Source organism: Gymnoscopelus braueri, assembly GCF_963280865.1.
Source record: "Gymnoscopelus braueri genome assembly, chromosome: 10".
Classification (NCBI taxonomy): domain Eukaryota; kingdom Metazoa; phylum Chordata; class Actinopteri; order Myctophiformes; family Myctophidae; genus Gymnoscopelus; species Gymnoscopelus braueri.
Window position 1 is genome coordinate 33,896,125 of NC_137611.1, and position 25,937 is coordinate 33,922,061.

Here is a 25,937-nt window from a genome sequence, read left to right on the forward strand (position 1 = left end):
CTCACACGCACTAACTGTGTAAATGTAAAAAAAAAAAAAGATCACTACAATGCTCCAACCTCACCACCAAGTCAAATTCAGGCGTTTGGGTAGCGTAGAGGTAAAACACTTCCATGCCAGGTTTGTTTCCTCCCGAACTACTTAAACCACTAAGGAGTATTTCACTTTCAAACACTTCTGGGGTCATTTTAACGTCTACTATGTCTACGTCCAGAAGACGTTAAAATGACCCCTGCCTGAAGTGTTTTAAAGTGAAATACCCCTTTAACCACTTATACCCTATGTACTTACTTGACTGGGGTCCCCCAGGGCTCTATACCAAGTGTGCTCCTTTTTTCTCTGAACACCAAATGTTTTGGCTGAAAATAGCTAATCTACAAGCTCACAATGCATTGCAACTTGATGTGGTGTCAGCTTGTAGATCTGCTATTTTCGCTGAATGTTCAAACCAGGGTTCATGTGGTTAAAGGCATACTAGGTAACGTTTTCAACAAAACTAAAGTTAAATTGTATATCTTTTGTGAGTGGCAAAAGTTTCACTACACCCACTCCATGAATTTCACCCCCGGAAGCCTTTTATTTATATATTTTCTATTGAACGTGGACTGGGGGGACTTTCCCGGGAAAATGACGTTCCTGGCCAACGTCATGACGTCGTGGCCGACGTCCTGGCCGACGTCATGACGTCGGCCAGGAAATACCGCAACGGTTTCCTGTTTGGCCAGGAACTACCGCGCTAATAACAAAAAGGAACCTCACGCTGATTTCAAGAGAATGTAGGATTGGAAGATCGAAAAAGAATAGAAAAAGAAAGCACAGCTCATGGTAACTAATGCTCCACTGGCTAAGAGAAACGATCCGTAGATAGTATAAAACAATTAAAAGATCGCTTTTTGAAACGCTTCCGGCTTCCGGTGAAAACGAATGGAATTCTGGGTAATCGAGGACTACGGAAATTGTATGCAGTGACGGTAGTGACCAGCAGAGGTTGCTAAAAATCGTTATTTGTGATTCTGCATTGTACAACTTTAAACAATGTGAACACCAAACATTAATACGTTATTAGTTATTACGTTAATACATTATATACACAAAGAGTCTCCTTTGTGTCTCCTACCGGGGAGGCCGCCGGTTATCAAATTATTGGCTTAGAATTGCGATAAAAACAAAAAAATCTCCATGAATTCAATGCTTCATGGGGTGTGTAATTGATAGAAATAAGTAATGTTTTGGTTGAACTACTCCTTTAAACACGTTGCAGAGTGACAGTGAAGTCATTGAGATGCTGGTTCACTGGTCTGACTGGAGTTTGGCTGGTTTCTCTCATCAGCCGACAGAGGTCAAGAGGGTGGGAAAAGGTCTCAGTGAAAATGGTCAGGTTGTGATGTTAACAACCACCATTAGGAGATACTGGAATGATAATGACTCAGTGGGAAAGAAAGGTAGCCCTCCCTTCTCCAAATCCTCTCTATACTCTCCCTCCTTCTGAACCTTTTGCTTTGAACCGCACCCACCCCCCCATCATCTCATCTCTTCTTTTCAACTCTCTTCACCCCCATTTTCATCTACTGCAGAGTTCCCACTGTATTAATAGCACAGAACTATGAACTACAGTAGCTACTGTATCTGTGCAATATTGAACATGTGAACATGTTTTCTCTAATAAATGAGACAGCTGTCTCTGTTATGAAAAAAAGAAAAAAGAGATGTTCTTAAAAAGTTGATTAACATTCTTGCTTAGCGTGTTTGCTAAATGGATTACAATCTCAGTGGAGCACAGCTGAAACATTCTTATTTATGAATTTATTTATGACATTTTTCAGGTCAATGCAGAGTGACAGGAAACCAAGGGCAGAGAGAGGAGAGACATGCAAAACATTCTTAGTTATATTTGGCATCTTAAAGGGATGGGTTCTCCATTTTCTCATTGAGAAATGTCAAATAAGCCCTCATTTCATTCATCAAACGTAAAGGTGATCTTTGACTTGGAGTCTCACTTAATAGTTCAAGTGATAATCAATATATGTGTGTGTTTGTTGTTTCCTAAATGTATAAAAAATGTGACCTGATTAGATGAAGTGACAGCAGTGTTCCTGCATGGTACATGTGGCACCATAGTTAAAGAGCTGTACAGTCGGTTAGGAGGCGTGTTTATTATGTCCTATCAAGAGGCCCCTGAAGACAGATCAAGACAAGGCAGTATGCCACAAAATACACCCTTTTCTCGTTGTGTCTGTCTTATAGAGCTTTTTAAATGCAAACACAGCCTGTGCCCTGACACAATAAACTGTATGTCGTTTTTACATTGCTTGTTTGTGGTTCTGTAATGTATGGTTCAATGTTTAGAGTGTAGCACTAACTAGGGACTCCATTCAAACCTTGGTCAACCTTGCTAAAACTGTATGCCAGTATGCAAGTGTTTTGGCTTTGGAAGTATCCTGTCCACTAAATGGAATTTGTCCTCTACTATATAAAGTTCAAATTGCTTATCAGTCCTGTGCGCGTGTGCAGATATGCTTATGGACGAGACATACCCGACGTCAGTGCAATTTGGCAAGTAGGCCTACGCCCTATATGGACGTACTTGCTGATCAGGCCTACATGCCTGATCAGCAGGCATGTTAGGCAATGGATATCCCATATATGGCCTGATGTTATGGCAAATCGCTGTTGTTAGGCAATGGTTGACATCTGCGTAAATCGCCATTGTTAGGAACCGGTTTTCGGTTTGTGAGACGTCACACCAGAGCTCGATCAGTGAGAGAGAGAGAGAGGGAGGTCGTGTGTGATATCAGACCAAAGGTAAAATAAAATACCAGAAGAGGTCACTGACTCAGCGCAAGGGAAAAAGAGAGAGAGAGTGAGAGAGGGATAGGAGAGCAGGAGGGAGAGAGGGAGAGTAGAGGGGGAGCAGGAGAGGCAGAGAGCCTCTTTCATCCCGTGCAATAACCCGAGCAATGCTGGGTACCAGAACCTAAATACATGGATCGACACATTGCCTTGTCAGCACAATGACCTCGGCAATGCATTGAAAATTTGTGAGAAACACTGTAGTATAAGACAGCTCAGTGAGAGCAGGTAGTACATTAAATATTTGACCCATTCTAGCCAGTGGGTAGCAGAAAGTGTGACAGGGAGCAGAGAGGACACTCAGCAGAATAGCACGCCTCAGCCAGACAGTGATTCACATCCAGAACTTTGTTGTTCTGTGCGTGTTGACCCAGCTAGCCTGTCCGTGGGACAAACAGGAAGCCATTTATCCAGGGCCAAGTTTTCCCAGTAACATCTTAGCCCTTAGATTGTCTTTGTTCCTTTTGGAATCCCATAAACAAAGATGATTTTAGCACTAAATTGATTTTTGGAAACTGAGTCTGGGCCAGTTATGTAAGTAATAATAACACCACTGCAACACTTTGGTCAATATTGGATAATTGATTATATTATATATATCTATTTTACAGCATGTTGGAGTCTGATTAAATTTACATTGATCTTATTACAAGTGTAATCAGAAAAATCAGACAGCTACTTACAATGACAACTTGGTGTGGTTATATAGAACATGTGTGATGGGGAAAAAAGAACTTGATCGATAAATTATCAATGCACATAATCTTACATGTGTTCAAATGATATTGGGATTAAATGAACTCTGTAAACTGGAAAAGAGAATCCAAGACACTGATAGTTTAGAGACCTATTGGAATTAGTTACAGATACCAAAACAGCAATATGTAATGGACTACATAACATTTTAAGTAATTTCCCCAACTTTCATTAGAAAGGGGGTCAAATGATAACAAAGGGAATTAACATTGTGATGAAAGGAGCAGAACAAACAAACAAACATCTACTTTTTCCAGTCAAAATGCTTCATTTCCTGAGCACACTGGCTTCCTAATTCCACATTTCCTGTATCGTGTGTTTGTGTATGTTATGAGTCTCAAGTCACGTTAGGGGCGGTTGCCCGTTTCAATTGTGTTACAAACAAAAACTTCCAGAATCGACATGTTTGCTTAAGTGTTATGGGCAGCTAATTGATTCATATATTCTATGTGTATTATAGGCATGCAGACCATTTATTTTACCATTGTATTGCAAAGTGGTCAAATATTTCTGTGAGTGTTTGTGAAGTGTCAGTGGGTGTGGAGGAAGGTTGTCAGGTGGTTGTAAGCATGGGGAGCCGTGGGCAACCTTTTCGGGCACACGATCACTTAGCCGTTTTCCAAGACTGGAGTGATCATGCCCAGTGCCAGACAGTGAAGACCATTGCTTTTATGTCTTATTATAGGCTGCTAATTAGAATAATGTAAGCATAGAGTAAGTTGATGATTAAATAACAAAACCAAAGAATAACAAACAAAGAATAAGTCAGTAATTGAATATAAATAATTTAGGTACGATAAATTCTGATATATGAATAATAGTCACCTCAGTGGCCCAATCTGATCACCTGGAAGATCACCCGTGATCAGGGTATTCTTGAAGAGGCCCAGAAGCAACTCTTGTGTAGGGCTGCAACGATTGATTATTTTCTTAGTGATTATTTTCTGGATAACTTTTTTGATTAATCAAATAATCAAGAAGCGTTTGTTTATATATATACATATTTTATATATCGTTGAATCAATTAACCACTTAAGCTTATGTCGGCACAACAGTGTCGTACAACAATACTGAAAATAGCAGATCTACAAGCTCACAATGCATCGCAGTGTCTATTTTCTTTGTTTGTTTTTAAATAAATAAATAAAAACGTTTCACCTATGACATGGTGAAACAATTGATTAATTAATAGATTATTTTATAAAGTTATCTATTCTCGATTATTTTTTAGAATGGATTAAATTGAGCAATAGCGCCTTGCTCAGCCACACCTGCCTATCTCAGGCAGACACCAGCCTTGAACATTAGTGTGTTAGCCTCACAAAATCTAAATCAGCTTAAAAAAGCTGCTGTATATCTTAAGGCAAAGAGTTACACAGAACGGAAATATTGTACATATACAGTAGGAGACATTCATTTTCAGGGTTAAAAATACATGGACACGGACAGTATGCTGTAGTACAAGATATGTGCAATGGTTTGAGACATCAGGATCAAAGAACATTAGTTTTTTAGGACTTGGCCCTTCAAGTCAGTGGAGCTAAACACACTCACAAAAAGCATGCAGCACGCTTAACAATATAAGAGGTATTATTAATGCTGATAAGACGGTTAGGAAATGTGAATTTTGAGGTGTTTGATGGGTTCCTGCAATACTGAAGTGTGTTAAGACTTAAATAATTATAAATCAGATTAGGCTCTTTGAAAACTTTAACTATTCTTTAAGCTTATAAGACAGATGAAGGTTGAACTTGATTGCCTACAACATGGCAATATAAAACAGGCATATAACAGAACAAATTTAGTTTGACATCAATTTCAGTATTTCATAGCTCGTTTAATAGTCTCCTGAACTGCCAGTATGTTTTCATGGTTTCCCATATACTGTAATTAATGTCTATATATTAATTGAAATTCTAAACATTTAAACTCAATAGTACTTATGTTCAATATTTCACAAAAATATATTGTGGGGAAAATACAGTGTAAATGCAACCAGAATGCAGCTTTAATCTTAGTTTACATTTCTACACAGTGATGTTCAACTTGTTTGTCAAGGCACTGGTTTGCAATGGAATGAGTTCAGGTATGCCTAAAAAATAAGTTAAACATTTATCATATAATAATTATCGTTTAAAAAAATAAATAAATTGTGCGGTCACAGCTGATGCAATTCACTATTTGTTCAGCAAATTAATGTTAGCTTCTGTTTGTGTGTACGTGGCTTCGTGTGTAAGGTGTTATTTGTGAATGGTGCGAATCATGACATGTTAACCACTGGTGACAGAACTTGAATATCATGTATGACTCATCTAGTCTCTAATGTATTCTGTTTGTAATCAGTAATAACTGAGACTGTTGCAGTGGTCCACATACAATACATATGATAAAACAACAATAAAACAATAATCACGACATCTAATGATTAATTTTTCTTTTAAGCAAAATAGTTCTTTGCCCATTTTTGCTTAAGTAAAATCTTGATACTGATAGAACTCAGGGGCACCTGCCCTGCTAAACCACAGCAGCATTCTGGGATTTTAACCATCCCTCCATTCCATTTCTTGTAGGCTTATTTTTCATCACAGAGCACTTAACTTTTAATGAGGGGGTAAAAAATCTTTTTGTTTTATGGTGTTGCCATAATACAAAATAAATACTGCTTCAACGTTAGCATTCCCGTTAAAACAAAATGCTAAATGTTTGTTTTGTTTTAAAAAGAATGAGATTATTTTAGGGTAGCTGAGAAACTCTTCCCACAATGTGACAAGCACCTAGCTAAGAACAATAGAAAACATATGTACGTGTCGTGTTGACATGAACATAGTTTATGATCATTATCAGAGGTGTATCTGACTTACAGACACATTGCTTAGGCCTCCTGTGTATGTGGCTGGGTAATCCTTTTTTTTCACGATGGGTTCCCAGATTGGTGGCTGGGTGACAGCAGTGGAAAACACACAGAGGGAGGGTGTAGTGAGTCTGCTCTAACCCTAGGTGGCGCACTGAGCTCATGATGCGCAGCAAGCAGCCTCAACTCCCAACCATCACCACCACCACCATCAAGGTTCTTCCAACCTGCAGTCTCCTTTGCCTGCTTCTTTGTACATTGTGAAAGCTGAACTCTTTCTTGGTGGCTCAGCCCCACCCCTTGTCCCGACTTCACGCCATGCCCCATCCAATCCCCTGCCTTCCTGGGCCCCGCTGTGCAATCCCATTTCTTTCAGGGCCCTCCAAGCCAATCGGAGGCCTCCTGGAATGCTAGGAGTAGATGGTAATGACCTCTCGACCACCACCGCGGACCAATAGGACCCGGTCTAGGCCGTCCATCAGAACCTCCAGAAACTCCATGTCTGAGAGAGACATTCTGGTTAAAGAAAACACTCAAAACACTCAGTACATGAATATAGAGTATACATGCATTACATTTGTTCTAATATATCTATTAAAATCTATTTAAATCAACTTCTCATGTCATGGTTCTAGCAGGTGAGTTTATTTGTGTGGCTCCATTACTGACTGCAGACAGCGACGCAGTAAATAAACCTTGCTATTATTGCTCTTTCCATCAGTAGCACAACCACGGGTGCACAATTGTTTTTTATGTGTAGCATACATACATGTATACAGTCAAAAAGTGAGAGTGTAAAAGTGTACCTTGAAGGGGCACAAGCACATAACAGACAACCGATCGCCTGATGGTTTGGGTGACTGATTGATTGATTGACTGATTGAATAAGGATACAGTTCTCGTCCCCTCCCTTGTTCTTTGGTGGTCCCGGCATGTTGAGCAAGACCAGCTGTGCAGTCTGGGACTTGTTGACTATTACTTCATTCAGCTTGACCGCAGTGTGCATCCTCCTTACATTGGTCTGGTTGCTATGTGAAACCAACAGCATCCATGACGGTGAATAATACTGAACCGTTTACATACACGCAAGAGGATAAATATCGACACGACAATCTGAAAGAAATCTGGAGGAACGTGAAAATGGGAAAACATGACGATCTTGGAGGTTTCTAACTCCGAGATTCTCAGAGTTAAAGGGGGTTTAAGTGATATGTCTTGTTAAATTAAGTGCTTATTAGCTCCATATTCCGATAGTAATCATTGCTATAGAGTGTTTGTTCAGTAACAAGGGGTCTGAGGGTCTCCCTGTCTCACCAGTACTTTAGTGAACACAAAATATATATTTTAGGTCAGGTGAAAATGGAAGTGATGAAACAAAAACAAAATAATTAGCAGATATAACTGGAACTGGAACACTATAAAGTTATCTTTGTAGTCTTCTCTCTCTTGATTGAATAAAATTGGTATCTTGACCTGAAAACATATTTTCTGTTTACTAAAGAGCTGGAGAGAAGACCCCTGTTACTTTTGTTTTTTACAAAAACATATCACTTACAGTACACCCCCTTCTAGATTAACACTGGGGATTTTACAGTGTAAAGGGTTGATCATCATCTGGAAAACACACAGCTTCAACTGTCATGTGCAAGCAGAGGTAGGGGCTAATCAATAAAGCAGACTTCATTCATGACAGGGTTTTACAAAGGCATGCGCTAGGAAGGCAGGAGAGACATGGAAATGTGATGCACACAAACACACATGCATGTGCACGTGCACGCATGCGTCTACGACTACGAGCACACTAATACCAAATTTTATTCTTTGTTGTACGATGGTGTTGCAGACTGAAAATAGCTGATTTATAATAAGTTCACAACGCGTCACAGGTTGTGAGCTAATAGATAGGCTATTTTTGGCGTGTGACACCGTCGTACTCTGAAGTATATATCGGGCTTAACAAATAGACAGATAGAGGACATGCTCATGCAAAATAACAAAGGTTAAGGGAAATGTGACTTACAGATTCTCCCACTCTCTAGACAGGGGGAACAAAGCACAAAACGTCTTACCATTGATGTTCTAACTAGGCCCATCAACGACAATTATGAGCACATCTGTGGTATACTGGTATCGCACCAGTACATAAAATGTCTCAGTTTATGATAAACACTAAATAAGTCGCTCATGAAGGGATGGCAGGGCCAATTTAACAACAGATCTCTTGTAAAGGTTTTCTTCAGCTCCACAGACCCATTCATATTCTCTTTTTTTCTGTTTAGGGTCTATCTTTATCGGCTAAATGTAATGTAGTAGACAATTGTAAAAAACAAAAACACACACACAACCTGATGAACACAATACATTTAGGGATACATTAATTATACCACCAACACAACAATGAAATGACTGCAGATTTTTACACAACAGTTCTTAAAATCGCCAGGGGAGGTCACTGTAGCCCTATGGAAGTTGTACTGGATGAAGCAAAATGTGTGTTAATGTGACTCGAAGTTTACAAATTATTTAGAAAGGGACTATTTTGCTTTCATGAAGTTGATGCAAGATGTAGAAATTACAGTACAATTCTGTGCTAAATAAATTTGAAGTTATATTATTATTGCTGTTGTTAAAACTACTATCCAATACTATAATTCTTTACACACTGTTTATTAGCTAGTAGCTACACGGTAAAATCTGTTTATTTATCCATTTGTAACTTTGAGAATTAAATCCACACTTTTACAGCGTACAGTACTTGTACTTACGGTTTCATACTGAAGATGTCTTTAACTACCATGCTGCTCTCTCTGTGCCTGTTCCGTTCGCTGATCAGTTTGTCTTTGGTCCAGGTCATGTGGACGCGATCTGGAGTGGCTGCGGCCTTGTCGTTCATCGCTGAGTGGGACGCAGTGTTTCGGTCATGGATCAGCTGGGCCTATCGGAACACAGGGTGGCAATGTCATCTGTGAACTGCCAGCTGTATGCCAACCGATCTGTGAAACGCTGTCCATCTGACCACAGCAACGCTAGTGCCCACTGGCCAGTCTGGTCAAACCGTTTCTATTCGAGGCTCTGGAAGCGCTATATTCATATATCGTTGCTGTCGGTCAAAAACCTTGTATCTCCATATTTCAACTTTTTATGTTTACACTGGATCCACTGGAACACGGGTTCTTTTTTTCCATTTTCTGCAAAGTAACAGTTTTGGGCAAACAAGGTTTTCACCGACAGCGACAATATTTGTTTCTGTGACCAGGAAAATGCAACCCAGGCAAATAGGGTCAAAAGCTTCACTGGGGATCATAGACAGTCATGATGGAAAATTACAAGCAAGGTGGAAAACAAATCCCGTGGATGCTTTTAGGACAAACAAAGGCAGTAAGAGTGATATGGAGGGATGGTTGCTATGGAGACTGGGACAGAAAACTCTCTTTCCATACCGAGCTAGCCTTCGAAAAACCAAACAACAACAAGCACACAGCAAATTAAGAAAGGAGTAAAGGTGCCCAGCAAAAGAATACAAATAATATGAGCTAGCTTTGTGAATGGAAGGCAGCAAGTGACTGCTTAATGCTAATACTACTTATGCAACTACTACTACTATTACTTCTACCATCACCATCACTACAAGACCAAATATTCCTCTCTTAGTATACAAGCTGCTGCCAAAGCCATCGTATCCCTACTAAGATGCACAATGAGCTTGTGCTCATTGTGCATCTTAGTAGGGATACGATGGCTTTCATCTAACTGACGAAATTAATGGAATATTGGCTGTGCATTTAAATATACTTTCTGAAGAGTTTGTAAGTGTTTTCCTCTGGCAGCAGCTTTCATTTGCTGTGTGTCAGACCATGTCAGCATCTACAATGGCGCAATGGATACAAGGAAGACAGCAAATGGAGGTAAGAACTCTGAACTAGGAGCCAAGAACTGGAAAGTTTTTGTCCTCTAAGCTGGACAGATTAACAAGAAGAGGACTGTGTCATCAACTGAGGGACCTTAGAATTCAGCCTGACTGAGCGTGTTTTGTACTCCCCAGATCAGCTTCACACAACGGCACTGTCCTCTGTCTACCACATGTGTCCATCACCTTGTCACTTTCCAGTTCTGTAACACACAGGCTTCGCCCTCTAATGCTCTAATGGCTTCTCAACTAATGTCCGTTTCGGTTGAGAAACGATTGACCACGTTCACACACAGTGGCCATTTTGCTGCAAAATGGCCACTGTTTGTTTATGGTCAACGCCATTATTAGAGGGCTCTGTCTGTGCTCAAAGAACAATAGATACAATAAGAAACTATCGTCCTTAGCAGCCATGATGAGGAGTGAGAATGAAGGGATGGATGTAAGGATGGAGCAATGGCATCATGGTCAGCTACTATGGGATGTCTAGTTGCCATGGCTACCTCATCCTCCTGTACGTACACCCTGGGGACCTCCAGGGTGTTGGGGGGAGTAGGTATGTCAACGTCTGATGACCTCTTCCTCTTAATGGAGCTCCGCGATTCATCTGTGATGCTTTGAATCTGAGCACAATGTCCAACCACAATTCAAGCAGCAAGGTGGGGAGCAGAGTTCAAAGGTCAATAAAAAGAAAATACTGTTCCTGAAGAAACAGTGTGGACTTGCTATGTTGGTAGCCAGTAGTATGCAGTAGTTAGAATGTTGGTAGTGTTAATAATAATAATTATCAATAATATTAACAGTGTTGATGTTAGTGTTAGTGTTAAGAGTGTTGGTAGTGTTCATTATTAGTAGTGATAATGTTGACTATTCGCATTAAGAGTGTTGATTATTAATGTTTAGGAATGTCTATTATGGGTGTTACAAGTGTTCATAGTGTTAAGCATTAGTAGTGTTAATTATTAGTAGTGTTGAGAGTATTGATAGTGTTAAGTAGTGTTATAAAAGTAGTTTTTTAGGGTAAACAGGTGGTTGCTGAGATAAAACAGTGGTTGCTAAGGTCCAAAAGGAGGTTGCTAGAGTAAAACAGGTGGTTGCTAGGGTAAAGCAGTCGTTGCTAGGGTAAAGCAGTCGTTGCTATGGACCAATAGGCAGTTACTAAGGTATATTGGTTGCTAGGGTAGAACAGGTGGTTGCACAGGTCTAATAGGTGGTTGCTGGGGTCTAAAATGCAGTTGCTAGGGTAAAACCGGTGGTTGCTAAGGTCAAATTGGTCATTGCTAATGTGAAATTCGATGTTGCTAAGGTAAAACAGGGGTTTCTAGTATAGAGCACCGAAGTCTGACATCACTGCTGCTAGAGGGCGCTATCCCCCTGGGTTACAGCGTTATTCTTTGTATTGGAATTCCCAATATTTCTTTTTGGAACACAGTTCTTCCTTATATGACGCTATCGAAGATTTGCCTATGGGAATTCCAAAACAAAGAATAACAACGTGACCAAGGGGTAGTGGAAGTGACGTCAGGACTTCGGTACTCTATAGTAAAACTACCTTAGTAGAAATACCTTTTGTGTGTACTGTACCTTTAAGAAATCGACCTAATTTTACACATGGGAAAGTGGCAGGTGCATTTAATTAGTGGGAGGAACATAGGTCTGTTGAAATTATCATAAGCAAAAAGTATACATTGCACATCTTGGTTATTTGATCTTAGCATTCAGGAGATTTGTGTGAAAGTCTAAAAGTCTAAAGAAATTGGCCATAGCGAGTTTATGAACATTAATCAAAGTTCTTATGATTTCATCTGGCTCCACTGCATTTCCCCATTGAAACTAATGGGATTGGGCAATGAAAAGCTAATATCTAAAAAAGTACAAAAGATAAGGCGTTCGGGTGGCACAGTGGCAAAGTGCCTGCCCAACACCGCAGAGGCTGGGGCAGTGATGTGTTCTACCGTGGTACGGTGTATACGCCGTATACAGTGCAGATTTTTTTGGGGGAAAGCGTATACAGTCTAATAACCATTTCATCCATTGAAAACGCGATAGCGTATCGCGCATGTCGCGCAGGGAATAATTATCGTATACCCTCCGAAAAAAACTAGATCACACCACTGGGCTGGGGGTACAAATCCACTCAAAAACAGGCAAATAGTTGACTGGTGACCATTTCACAATATGAGTGTTTTTAGCTGCTTAAAGGGATATTTCACTTTCACATAAAATAAACATTAAAAAAATATATTTAAAAAAAATGAAAGAAGTTATGGCAAAATAAAGGCCCCCTCACACATTAGTAGGACACTCTAATGCGTGAGGGGGCCATGAATTTTCCATTACTTTTTTCATTTATTTTTAATATATTTTTTAAATGTTTCCCCCCGCCGAAAGTGAAGTATCCCTTTAAGTATTGAAGTAAATTTTATTTTGGAAAGCCTTGCAAAACGCTATATGTACCTTCTTTTTCTTTTAAGAATTACCTGATGATCTGTATGGAATATTTGAAAAGCTACTATTTTATAAGTGAGAATTAATATAAAAAATGTATTCAGTAATTTCATGCTGCTTATATGTATATGATCATTGCGTGCGTGCTTGCATGTGTGCATGTGTGATGTGTACATTGGCATACATCATGTTTGTTCATTGTTATACTGTTTACCTCTCTCTCCCTCTCATTACGAGACAGCTGCATCTGCTTGAGCATCTGAGACCTCTGCTCCATGACCAGAGTCTTCTCATAGGTGAACGCTGAGATGTCACTGTCATGCTGAAAGAGATCATACCGGAAATACATTACCATGCTTCTAAGCTGAATTTATACCCCATCGCACCACAGCCTTTATTAGACAGAATTTATTAGACAGAAATGCCTGAATACTTTTATTAGACAGAAATGTAAACAGCACGAGGTACAGTCAGGCATTTGAGCTAAAAGGATAACACAAAAAAGTCAGCCATTCATTTATCAGGTGAATGATTTGATGAATTAATTCATGCACTCTTATTATTCACTTAAGCCCTACATACTTCGCGTATGATGAATGACATAAATAGACAATCTACGAGCTCACAGATTGGCTTGCAGATTGGCTATTTTCAAAATTTTTGAAAATGTTTGGAAAATATGACGACCCAAGATATAGGCTCAAGATAGGGACACCAGGTTTAAAATAGTTAAGGGAGTGAATTCAAGTTGTAGAGAATGAATTTGATGAATGAATGACACGTTTATGGGAATGAGTGTCTTTGACACACAAACACACACACAGCGTGACACACATGCGGTCGAACAGAGCCTTACCATCTCCACCACCTCCACCTCTGCAGGTAGACGCAGCTGATAGAGGAACATCTGGAGATCTTTCTTCATTTGGATGGAGTTGTCGTTCATCTGCGCCACGGTGAAGATACGCATCTTACACTTCCTCCACGTCTGGGGTGTGTGTGTGTGTGTGTGTGTGTGTGTGTGTGGGGGGGTGACAAAAGAGAGAAAGTGGATGAAATCCTAGGCTGATTTTGTAGTTTGTTTTCCAGTTCAGACTAAAAACTACAGGCCAAATTACACACACACCCTCACACACACACACACACACACACACACACACACACACACACACACACACACACCTTGTGTTGTGTGAGCAGGAAGGGCAGCAGCATGAGCAGTCCTCCGTCCTGTACAATCCACCACACATCTATCGTTCCCTCCCTCAGGCGCTCTTGGCTGGCAGGGAAGCGGTCAATGTTCTTAGCAACAAGCAGCGCTTGTTGTGCCGATGTGGTCTCTCTTATTGTCTCTGGAAGTAGCAATAACAGAGAATGGAAGGAAGGATTCCAATGAAAGAAATCAAAGGAAGGGTCTTAGGATAGATTTCTGGCAGCCACAACCACCTCAAAAAGATCAAAACACATATTTGAACAAATATTTAAACCTCTTCCTTCACTGAAGAATACAAGAAAAGAGCAAAGTAAATATGTGTTTTTGTAGATTAGATTAGACATAATAACTATGTATTTGTTATTATTATTGTCTCCGCCAGGCCGAAAGGCATGGCGAGAGAGTATGTTTTGCCCCCTGTCCGTCCGTCCGTGTGTGTGTCCGTCCGTCCGTCATTCTGTCTGTGGACAGCTAATCTCCGGCACCGTTTGCTTGCTCGCAGTGAAACTGTGCACACACACTCCCTGGATGCCACAGCAGAACCTCTGCCCCAAATTTTTCACATGGGCCATTTATAGCGCCACCAGGAGGCCGATTTGTGCAAAACATATTTTTTGACAGTACTCCTACAGATCTTGTACAAAAACCCCGTAAATCGGTACACAGTATCTCTATAGTCATTAAACGAAACGGGTCTTTCAGATTTTTCATATTCCATCCTGATTGGCTAAAAATGGCTTCCAAAATTTGCAGGAGTGCTCCGTTTTGAACAAAATGCCTCAAATCATGAACACAGCATGCAATTTCCTTGAAATTTTGCACGCATATTCCCACTATGCCGAGGACGAAATGCCACTTGAAAATTTTCAAATCAGCCTCATGGTGGCGCTATAACAGGCCGATTCGTGTTTTTACCTATAACTGCACCGATCTGTGTAAAACTTTGTAAGCGCACTCCCTAGAGGTCAAGGAAAAACCCTTGCCCTGCATTTTTCACATCTGCCTTTTATAGCGCCACCAGGAGGCCGACTTAAGTAAAACATTTTTTATATTACTCCTTCCGATTTGATCCAAATTTCACGCAAATCGGTACACATGATCTCTATAGTCATGTGATCAAGACGGATGTATTTGATATTTCATATTCCATCCTGATTGGCTAAGATTGACATCTAAAGTTTGCAGTAGTGGCTTGTTTTGAACAAAATGCCGCAAATCATGAATGCAGCATCCGATTGCGGTCAAACTTTGCACGCTCATTCACACTATGTTGAGGAGCAAATGCCACCCTTTTAACATGGGCCTGTTATACTGTAGCGCCACCAGCAGGTCCAATTTAGCAAAACACATTTTTTTAACAAAATGCCTCAAATCATGAATGCAGTGTCCGATTGCCGTGCAAGGCCTAAGAAGAAATGGCACCCTTTTCACATTGGCCTATTATAGCGCCACCAGGAGGCCACAATAACCTACCTGACCTGGCGGAGACCTGTGCCTTTTCTAGTTTCTATTGTAGCTGTTTTTTGTTATGTACATACAGTATATGTATTATTATTATTTCTTTTTCCCCTTTTTTTCATGGAAAATAACTGAGGGTATGATGATTTGATAGAACAAAAGACAAAGAGAGAGAATAATAATGAACTTGTATTTGTTCTGGGGGGAGGCATGGGGCAATGAAATGTTTTGAATGTTGAAAATCAACTAAAACATTTTTTTTTTAAAGAAACAAACCTATAAAGTTTTTCCAGGGGTAGGTGTCCTGGGCCTGCCTCCAGCCTGCTGGCCATGCCATCAGCACAGAGTTGTGCTTCATTCCTCCAAGGCCTGCTGACTGGATGAGGTGAGAGAAGCCATCTCGCAGGTTGGATGAAACCACCACATGGCAGAATCCTTTAGTGCGCTCTGCAGCCATGGCCGCCTTCAGGTTCTGGAGGGAAACAGAAGAACAAAAGAAACTGGTGAGAAAAAAAATTAAGAGAAGGGAAAGACATTTAGGGAGGATGGAGAAGAGGTAGAGTTGGGCAGCTTTGAGGGAAAGGAGCAAGGGGAGAGGAGACAAAGATGACAGGAGGCAAGGGGCGATAGAAGGGGAAAGAAGAGAAAGGAGAGGGAGCAGGGGGTGGAGGAGGAAAGAGGAAAAGTGAGGAAGGGGGTGGGGTGTGGAGAGGAGGAAAACAAAACAATAAATAAAAAGACACTCTTAGGCCATTCAAAAGACCCAGCTCAACATAGGGCCTATTTGAGGTCTTTATTATCATGACAGATGTTTTTCTTGACATTAAGAAGTAAACATATAATGATTCATAAATATCTTACAGGAGGACTGACTTAAAAGGATGAAATCCAGTGAAAAGAAAAGCTGTTGCTGACCCTACTGTCCTCCAGCTCCCTCTCAGAAATTAGCTCCAGAAAGTGGAACTGTTTCTGGATTATGAGGAGGGTCAGGTCTCCTTTTATGATGTAGACACTAGAGTTCATATTTACATTCACTGGCTGCACCTTCACTGGGAGTATCCATGTGACGATAGTGGTACAAACTGTGCTTCACTTTCTCCTGTCAATCGGGGCTGCAATCCCACTGCTAGTTACAATGCATGCATTTAATTGTATGACAGCTTTAAGTTGATTCAGTACAAGCCTGAGATAATGAGCTCATCCATCCATCCATCAATCCATCAATCCATCAATCCTACTACTGTATATGGACCACAATAGAAACAAGCCCCACTCCCGGGGCTTTTTTTGTGTTATCCTTTTGGCATAGTGTTTGCTGTACCACTGTAGTGTTTCAAAATGCTAATAAAGTATTCAATCAATCAATCAATCAATCAATCAATCAAACTAACCTGTTCTCCAGTCTTGGCGTCGCTCCCTCTGGTCATATAAGTCCCCTCCAGGACAGAGGAGACTATGGTCAGTCCCTTTCCTGCTTTGAGCTGAGTTGTGAAGGAGAGGAGATGAGGATGCTTCACACCCATATCTGAGTCCAGCTTACACAGCACCAACAGCTGGGGCCTGGAGGGTACAAAGACAATGAAAACCTATCATAATAATGTTCAACTATAAATCAACTATACACACACACACACACACACACACACACACACAAACTGACCTCCAGTTCTTGGTGTGCGGTTGGGCCTCCTCCAGGCGTATAAGGGCATAGCGCGCTGCGTTGAGAGACAGGCCTCTGATGCCATCCCCCCACGCCTTCTCGGCCCTGAGACAGAAGGTGCAGGTTCATAATTCACCCATCTTTCGACAAAATGTGACTACTGATCTACTAGCACTGGCTCACATCTCCAATAGTATCTACAGCAGTACAATACCCAGCAAAACTCACCCTCTGTACTCAATATACTTGTATATACAGCTTGCTATCATCATGGCAACCAAGGCGTAGTACCAAGACGAGATGAACATGAGGGAGAGACACAGGCTCATGCCCAGGAAGGACAAAGTCCTACGGAAAAAGCACACACACAAAGCTTCAGGTTGACTGTGCACAGCTATAACTTAACCGACAGATTGTCATAGTTATCAAATAATAATTTATAACAAACAAATTGAAACATAAATGTTCACACTAGTAAGTATGACAAACTAGGAGGAGGATGCTGCTAGTTTGGTCTGTGGTTGGAATGTTGCACTTACATTAAAGCCTTTGTTTGTTTTTATTTGAATAAATTAAACTCAAATCTATTTTGAGTAACAGTGTAGAGCAGGGGTCGGCAACCTTTTTGACATGAAGTGCCATGCTTTTATTTTCTTGATAGTCAATGTACCATATCAACATTACATTTTATTATGACACCACATCAAAATAAAATATTTCCAACAGATTTTGATTCCCACATTCATGACTTTTCTTCTTCTTTTGAAATATTTTCTTTAACATCAGGACATTGTACTGATTAGTCTCAGAGCAATAACCCACCTATCTCCCAGACTCCCTCCCCAGTCAGAGTTCAGAGTTTGAATGAATGTAGAATTATGTGCAGGATGTAATTTGCACACAGATGTGACATTAAAATTTTTAAATAATCCTCTCTCTCACACTTATGCCAGTGATCACCCTCCCCTGTACCAATGTTGGCACCCGTGCCTAAGGTTACCTACCCCTGGTGTAGAGAGTGAACATGTTACGAAGCTCAACCTACCAGTGATAGAACTTGAAGCGAGGTCTCCAGTTTGGTGTCCGCAGCAACGTCTGAATAGCACAGGCCAGATTAACAAACAGGTAGCACATCAGGAAGAACCTGAAAACACACACACACACACACACACACACACACACACACACACACACACACACACACACACACACACACACACACACACACACACACACACACACACACACACACACACACACACACACCCCAGATTGATTAATAGATAGGGGAAGAAAAGTAAATGAAACCATCAACAGTACAGTGATAGCAGCTGTTAGCTTCCATCTTTTCATTGTAAGGCTAGTCCACACCAATGATTCCCGATGCAACGAGTTGCAACTTGCAATCACTTGCAACAGTATCCCAAAACTGCACCGACCTGCAACGGTGCAATTATTCAGCCCATTGCATAATATGCTATTGTATAATTGTGTTTCCTTTGCTTGATGTTCTGTGTAAAGCACATCGAATTGCCTTGTTGTTAAAATGTGCTTTACAAATGAAACAGCCTTGACCCGGAAATTTCTCTCTGCACCATATTGCAACAGCTTTGTTGCATTGCGAATCATTATTGTGGACTGGGGTTCAGTTTCATTTGAATAAATCATTTACATGGAAAGGATGGGCGCCACAGCGTCCAGTGAAGCGATAAGGATTCCTATCTCACAGATCCCGGTAGTCAGCAACAGAGCCCACGTTGGCTCCCCGTTAGCCTTCCCATGTCCAAACACCTGAGAGAGACAATGAGAGAAAGGGCGTGGGATTTAACTTGTGCTCTGCGCAATCCTGAGTGTTCATGAAAGCCCTCCCGTAGGCCCATACCAACCCTCCCCTCCAGCTCGCACCCCCCCGACCCCATACCCTCCATCTTCCCATCTTCCATACCAAGCAGTTCCTACATGTGCCTTGTTTATTTAATATTTAATATTTTGTTGTGTTGTTGATCTGCCTGTTGTAATCTCGACATCAATGAAAATGAGGGTACTCCCCTCAATGTATTCTCAAAATAAATAAAGGTTGAATGAATAATAATAACTTTTCCTAATGAGGCCTGGTGGTGATAAATAAAGAATCTGTTCTATAAACGCCATTGACTCGAAAACGCGTCAATTACTACTTAATCCACCCACGCCATTGACGCGTTTGACGCGTTGGATTTGCGTTCATTGTTTAATCTCTGATCGCGCTATGCTGCTTAAAATTCAATGTTATTCTCGAGTTCCACTTACTTCACCCATATCTGCATCCGGTTTCAGGACCTGGGTTCCGTTTCCGGTTTTTGATTATTTTCCCCCGGTCATTTTCGTCCAAAATAGGTAAACAAACGGGTTTTCACACGGTATAACGGACAAACGGACAGCTTCTCTTCTATAATCTATGGTCTGGGTGACGATCAGTCATCGCCGTCGTGTGTCACATCGTAATTTTGACGATCAAAACAATCTGGGAGGACGTCACATCCGTTTTCATGTTTTTCCCTGTCTAATCGCTCAAGAAGGGTAACAGTGACACAAGGAGCTGATCAAGCTATCATGTGCTGCTCTCTAGTGGCGGATTTGTGCGGCGTCTTTAAAAAACAGTCTGATCAATTATTTTCATGAAAATTTTCAAAATATAAAAATAAAAAAAACACGAAAATTGCTGGCAATGGGGGAGTACTTTATGAAAATACTCTGGCAGTCAAAGAGTTGTCCGGCTTACATGTAAGTAACATACACACTCATCACATAGACAGACAGACACGCACCTGTAAAAATGGGACAATGCCATCACGTGCTATAGCCTGCAGTAGTCGGGGGGCGCCAGTAAGGCTCTGAAGCCCCGCCCCACAACAGGAGAAGAATGAGCCAATCACAATCACCCAGGGTGATGGCCAGGCTAACGTTCCAATCACAAGGTTCTTCTTTACCGAGTCACCAAATCTGGAACACACACAGACACACAGGCACAGACGCACGCACACACACAATAAGACGATAAGTCATCTATAGGCAATAGACTGAAAATATTATAACATAATTATGACGATTTGGCTGCCATTTATCCGATTTAATTCAGATGTTCTTATTCCTTATTCCTTTATTCACAAAGAGAAAACCTGTTATGATTTTGTGTGTGAAAGCAAATTTGAGACGATTATGTTTTATCCTTTTGACAGATATGTACAGCTACATTTTTGTCAATAAAAATGTCAAGCAATCAATCAATCAAATGATAATTGTTGTGAACTCTATATAACCTGGGATAATCCAACCCAGCTTGTCTGGTTATACAATGTTAATCTTATTACAGTCTCAGGGATGTACTGAAGTGTGTGTGTGTGTGTGTGTGTGTGTGTGTGTGTGTGTGTGGTGTGTGTGTGTGTGTGTGTGTGTGTGTGTGTGTGTGTGTGTGTGTGTGTGTGTGTGTGTGTGTGTGTCTGTCTGTCTGTTTGTCTGTGTCACTTTGTTCATTGACATACATATCATCACAGCCAAACCCATGTGACCATTGATGCCATAGAAGCTGCTCACCACTGGAACCATATGCAGCATTAACCATAACCTACATTAACCTATGTTATCATGATGGATGGTTGAGACTTAGGCACATTGTATACTTTTATTATGAAGAATCACTAATAATCACAATAAACTAACTTCTAACTCAACCTCACATTTCATACCGTACATACAAAACACATAAGGGTAATGTATATGAGTATCGACATATCCATGCACATATTATGTCCACATGACTGTCAATGTGCATACTGTGAGATAGATCTCATTCACAATTGCTTTTATCATGTGCCAATTCAACTCATGGTGACAGTATCGTTTATGTACAAACACAATATGTTATATTACTAAAAGCTAAATATGACTCCAGCTGGACTCATTTTGCAGTATAATGGGTTATTTTATGCTTCCTGTCTATTTCAGATCCTCATAAACCAGATAGAGGACTTTGAACATCTAAGGTATGTGGCAACAGAGCTTCTGTCCCAGAAATGCAGAAAACAAGGATGCATGTAGAGGATGCAATAGAAAACATAAAGAGGGGGCAGCAGTGGCTCAGGAGGTAATAAAGCGGATTTCTAGGAACCAGAAGGTTCCGGTTCGATACCCAACTTCTCCTGGCTTCTTGTGTCAAAGTGTCCTTGAGCAAGGCACTGAACCGCTAACCCCTCCCGATGAGCAGGTTAGTGAATGGGTGAATATTAAAGTGCTTTGGATAAAGTCAGACTACATACATGCAGACTATTTGGTGTAACGGAGTAATTGACCGAATGCATTGAAATGGCGGCCTCTTCTCTGAATGTCATTTAATAACGGCTCTCACAGGGTTAAGGCAAATTCATACTTCATCAAACAACCGTGTTGTGTCAATAATTAAGAATCGAGAAGGTTTTATTTGTCACTGACTTATACAAGTACAAGCAGCGGAATGTTTTTTGGGACTTTCAGTTGTACGACAAAACAATGTACTTTCAACTGAAAAAAGTATCAATGTCGTTTTGGTCGTTCGACCAAAGTGTGAAAGCACAGAGGTTATGTTTAAAGCTCTCACTTACTTGTCTCTTAACACCACTCCTTCAATACAAGCCCCGAACAGCACCACACAGGAGATATCTACAAGAAGTTACAGTTAAGAAAGAAATATATACTGTATACAATACACTGTGTTACGCAGAGGCTCTCACACACACACACACACACACACGCCCACACACACACGCCCACACACACGCGCACACACGCGGAGGATACAGATGAAGGAGGTGGTGGCGATGGCCATTATAGTCCCTATAGGAATAGACCTCTGGGCATCTCTCAGATCACCTGACCTGTTGGAACCAGCCATTATACCTAGAAAAACACACGCACGCGCACACACACACACACACAAATCACAAGTCAATGACGGCAGTAGCTGAGTGAGTGGGTATAAAGGCCGCTGGTTAATCAGAAGGTCAGCGGTTCGCCCCCAGCACGCCCAGTCTAAGTATCCAATGAACACCACTTAACCCCTAACTGCTTCCCAGGAGCTGTATTAATGCCATTTCCCCACTGCTCCTAATAGTTCGGATAGGTAACTGCAAAGGACAAATTTCACGTTCGTGCAAACGAAAGTGTCAAATACCCCCAAAACAACTAAAGGGGATTACATAGTTTTTATTAAATAGAATAACTTTCAAACACTTTAACTAACTAGAATAGAACAGAACAGAATAGAATAGAAGTTACCTGTGACAGAGGGGAAGTATATCCCCACCAGTAGAGTGAAGTAGGTTCCAATATCATTGAAAACATAGGGGTAGTCCATGTCTCTGGAGTTATCCTGCACTGGTACAGATGGCTGACTTTTCTTCTCTACCAATATGCCAGCTGGACCATAGTCCCCCCACAAGTTGTCTGTAGGAGACACATCACATGCATCACACTCTCTCTACCTCTGACTTTCTTGGGTAAACTGGCACACTGGTGCATATTAGTGAATTGGTACACAGAAAATGGTCAATCAACTCAATAGGTTGATCAATCAACAAACCAAACAGACAGACAGACAGACAGACAGACAGACAGACAGACAGACAGACAGACAGACAGACCTTTAATAACCCCACTCAGTAGGCCAGGTATGCCCTGGATCTCTGTGACATTGTTCAACTGGAAGTAGGGGTCACAGCTGCTGTTGAGGTGCCTGTTCTCGCAGAACAGACCCCAGAGATCTGTAGTGAGGGTTTCATTATTCACCACCTCCACCTTAAGGCACTTTCCAAAGTCTTGGTTCTTGAGAGAGCGGTTTCCCAACAGACAGATGCTGTAAAGGACAGGATATTTGGTTATAATGCAAACCAATGCACGGCAACAACAGGCAGTGTAATGCCTCTCTTGAAAATAGCTGATCTACAAGCTCACAATGAGTTGCGATATGAGCTTGTACATCATACGATGGAGTATAATTTAAGCACACTGTCAAGTGCACATTATGCGTTCTTTGTCACAGTAATACCGACCAAGACAAATGTTGATGAATGTCAGAGGATGATTTGTGTCATGAGGATGTGTGTCATGTATCATGACCCAGAATTAGTACTAGTCACCGGTGGTCAATTAAGCACTTTTACAACCAAATAAGCCAGAGTTCTGGCATTGTTGGTTGATTATTTAAAAAAAGCAAAATGACCACCGTGTGTAAATAGTCGACTGGCGGTTTATCTAGCATTACTCTGTAGAGGTTTGGAATCAAACAACTGAACTTCATGTTCTGATGGATGAATGTGCAGGTTGTGTACTGTGTGGGTGTTGGACTCACGGGAAGTTTGGCGGCTCAATGGCCGTCTTGATGGCGCCTGCATAGATGGCCATGATGGACAAAACCACGCATGACAGAAACACCAGGGCAAGCTTGTTCACATACCTGTGCACCGGAGGAGAGGGATTAGGATCACCTGGGTGTGTGTGTACATGTGTGAGTGGTTGTGTGTGTACATGTGTGAGTGGTTGTGTGTGTGTGTGTGTGTGTGTGTGTGTGTGTGTGTGTGTGTGTGTGTGTGTGTGTGTGTGTGTGTGTGTGTGTGTGTGTGTGTGTGTGTGTGTGTGTGTGTGTGTGTGTGTGTGTGTGTGTGTGTGTCCTTTGTACAAGGCATTCTTGTACTTCTGTTTATGTGGACATAAATAATTTTTTCAAGTGTGTGTGTGTACATGAGTGGGTGCATATGTGCATACTCACTTCACCCCTATGAACACCACCAGTGCCATGAGGGCCAAGCAGCAGGTACCGTAGACACGCATGTTGTTAAGCATCGCTAGATTCTCGTCTTCCTTCCTCTCCGCTTCAAATATCGCTGCGTTAGGAACGATGTATGTCTATGAGAGAGGAAAAGGAGAGAGAGTGAGAGAGACAGAGAGACAGAGAGACAGAGAGACAGAGAGAGACAGAGGAGGAAGAAGAATTAGTAGTAATTCAAGAGTGAAGCCTATTAATGTACATAGTATGACAGTGCTGCTTGCTGACAAGAACTGATTTTCAAAGAAATGAGGACAATTACGTATGCAACAGTGCATTCCACAACTTTCTATAAATCTCTATAAACACAAACTGCACTTGGAACTACTCAGTTCTTTTAGTATTTATTTTCACATGTTCTTCAGTGGCTGTGTGGGGATATTTTTTGGACAACCGACCGACTTCCCACACAGAGCATCGCTCCCTGAGGTCGATCGGTCAGGCGGTTCTCAAGATATGCAGGGGACACACTCACTCACACGCTGAAATTTCATGAAATTACAGAAGGATATTTGATATACAGTATATTATTTTCTTTTATTTGTTCTTGAGTGTTATGTAAAGCACTTTGTTTTCTTGACTTTTTGCACACCCGAGCATTATAAATTAAGCATTACTGTATATGCTTTACACACAGGTGTGTTAACTAACCTGGATATGAACTGTCTGTAGCATAAAATAACAGAACATTACTTTCTGAAGAGATAAGACACTGTAGCTGTGTTTATTAAAGTGCTGTATAAAGTTTATCATCATAATTATAATAAAACACTCCCTGTATTGTTTGTTCTGCAGCTTAGATTGCTCAGTACCAACATACCAGTAGTATCTCTATGGTGCCCAGTATGTACATGGATCCAGCGAAGGTGGTTCCAAGGTAGAAACACAGTCCTACTGCTCCTCCAAACTCTGGACCCAAAGATCTGGAGATCATGTAGTAGGAGCCACCAGCTAGGGAGAACATGGGTCATGTTTGAAAACTGCACAACAGGGATTCCTTTACATGTAATTAATTTCTTAGACCCGGGCAGCTGGCCTAGCGGTCCGGGCACTTAGGCTCTAATGTAGCCTAAGTAGCCTCTAATGTAGCCTGTCTCTCCCCATCTCTCTCTCCCTGTTTCCTGTCCCATCTACCACTATCCATTACCACTATCAATAAAGGCAGAAAAAGCCCCAAAACATATTTAGTTTCTTATGTCCAGATGCTTGCAGAGGGACAATAATAACAGCCAAATAGGGATGCGTTCAACCTCAGTGCATGTCATCTCAGAAGGACCAAAACCAAGAAAATATCCTCCGTCTCTCCAGAATAGGGAGCATCCCTTACCCTACATCCTTTACTCACACACCAAGCACGTCAAAGTGGCGTTTTGTTTAAAATGTTCTAAATTGGTACCTTTTATATTGCTGTTAAAAGAGTGGTCAACAGTAATGTAATGTATTATAAATGTAAGATGAGTAGTCAATGGGCCCAGTATGGTCATTTAAATCTGGGTTTACTTCATCTAAAACCCCAATTCATTCCACCAGTCACAATTGACCCTTTGTCAAGTCCCGCCCGTGGTCCCCGCTTTGGTTGCTGTTGCTTGGTTGGACCATCCATTACCATTATAAAAAAAATGTTTTTCAGTTGCTTCGTATTGACATTTAATGTATTAAATTCTTATTTTAAACGTGGTTATGGTAATAAAGGAAATTGGCAGTCTAAAACAAGATTATCCTGCATACATGTGACCAATGGGTAAACAATCAAAACATACCTGGCACAACTCCATTGGTTGCTATGGCGCTCATGGATATGGCAGTTAACATGGTCTACACAAGGAAAAGAGTAAATCATTTCATTAAACAATGGGTAGAACGAGAGTGTTTGTGTGTGTGTGTGTCTGTGTGTGTGTGTGTGTGTGTGTGTGTGTGTGTGTGTGTGTGTGTGACATGAGTTAATGTTCTGCCATATCT

General features: G+C 41.1%; 1 protein-coding gene across 4 annotated transcripts in view; it reads right to left on the minus strand.

The window, feature by feature from the left end:
• Positions 1 to 4,576: 4,576 nt before the first annotated feature.
• The window catches only part of LOC308093944 (solute carrier family 12 member 7-like), a 40,121-nt gene continuing 18,760 nt past the window's right edge, over positions 4,577 to 25,937 (minus strand). For 2 of the 4 annotated variants that reach the window (XM_080440353.1, XM_080440352.1), the window contains exons 5-26: positions 25,739 to 25,793; positions 24,799 to 24,929; positions 23,922 to 24,058; positions 23,505 to 23,609; positions 22,798 to 23,009; positions 22,433 to 22,600; positions 21,956 to 22,054; positions 21,760 to 21,817; positions 19,951 to 20,125; positions 18,816 to 18,934; positions 18,189 to 18,287; positions 17,372 to 17,491; positions 17,144 to 17,248; positions 16,875 to 17,043; positions 15,760 to 15,955; positions 13,995 to 14,164; positions 13,669 to 13,800; positions 13,027 to 13,134; positions 9,223 to 9,392; positions 8,478 to 8,492; positions 7,352 to 7,485; positions 4,577 to 6,959 (exon numbers count right to left, since the gene is read on the minus strand). In XM_080440353.1, coding sequence (XP_080296479.1) covers positions 6,868 to 6,959; positions 7,352 to 7,485; positions 8,478 to 8,492; positions 9,223 to 9,392; positions 13,027 to 13,134; positions 13,669 to 13,800; positions 13,995 to 14,164; positions 15,760 to 15,955; positions 16,875 to 17,043; positions 17,144 to 17,248; positions 17,372 to 17,491; positions 18,189 to 18,287; positions 18,816 to 18,934; positions 19,951 to 20,125; positions 21,760 to 21,817; positions 21,956 to 22,054; positions 22,433 to 22,600; positions 22,798 to 23,009; positions 23,505 to 23,609; positions 23,922 to 24,058; positions 24,799 to 24,929; positions 25,739 to 25,793 — 2,769 coding nt within the window. In that variant the 3' untranslated portion in view covers positions 4,577 to 6,867. Of the gene's footprint in view, positions 6,960 to 7,351; positions 7,486 to 8,477; positions 8,493 to 9,222; positions 9,393 to 10,696; positions 10,988 to 13,026; positions 13,135 to 13,668; positions 13,801 to 13,994; positions 14,165 to 15,759; positions 15,956 to 16,874; positions 17,044 to 17,143; positions 17,249 to 17,371; positions 17,492 to 18,188; positions 18,288 to 18,815; positions 18,935 to 19,950; positions 20,126 to 21,759; positions 21,818 to 21,955; positions 22,055 to 22,432; positions 22,601 to 22,797; positions 23,010 to 23,504; positions 23,610 to 23,921; positions 24,059 to 24,798; positions 24,930 to 25,738; positions 25,794 to 25,937 lie in introns of those variants that run through there. The other 2 variants (XM_080440354.1, XM_080440355.1) reach the window with 2 other exon arrangements.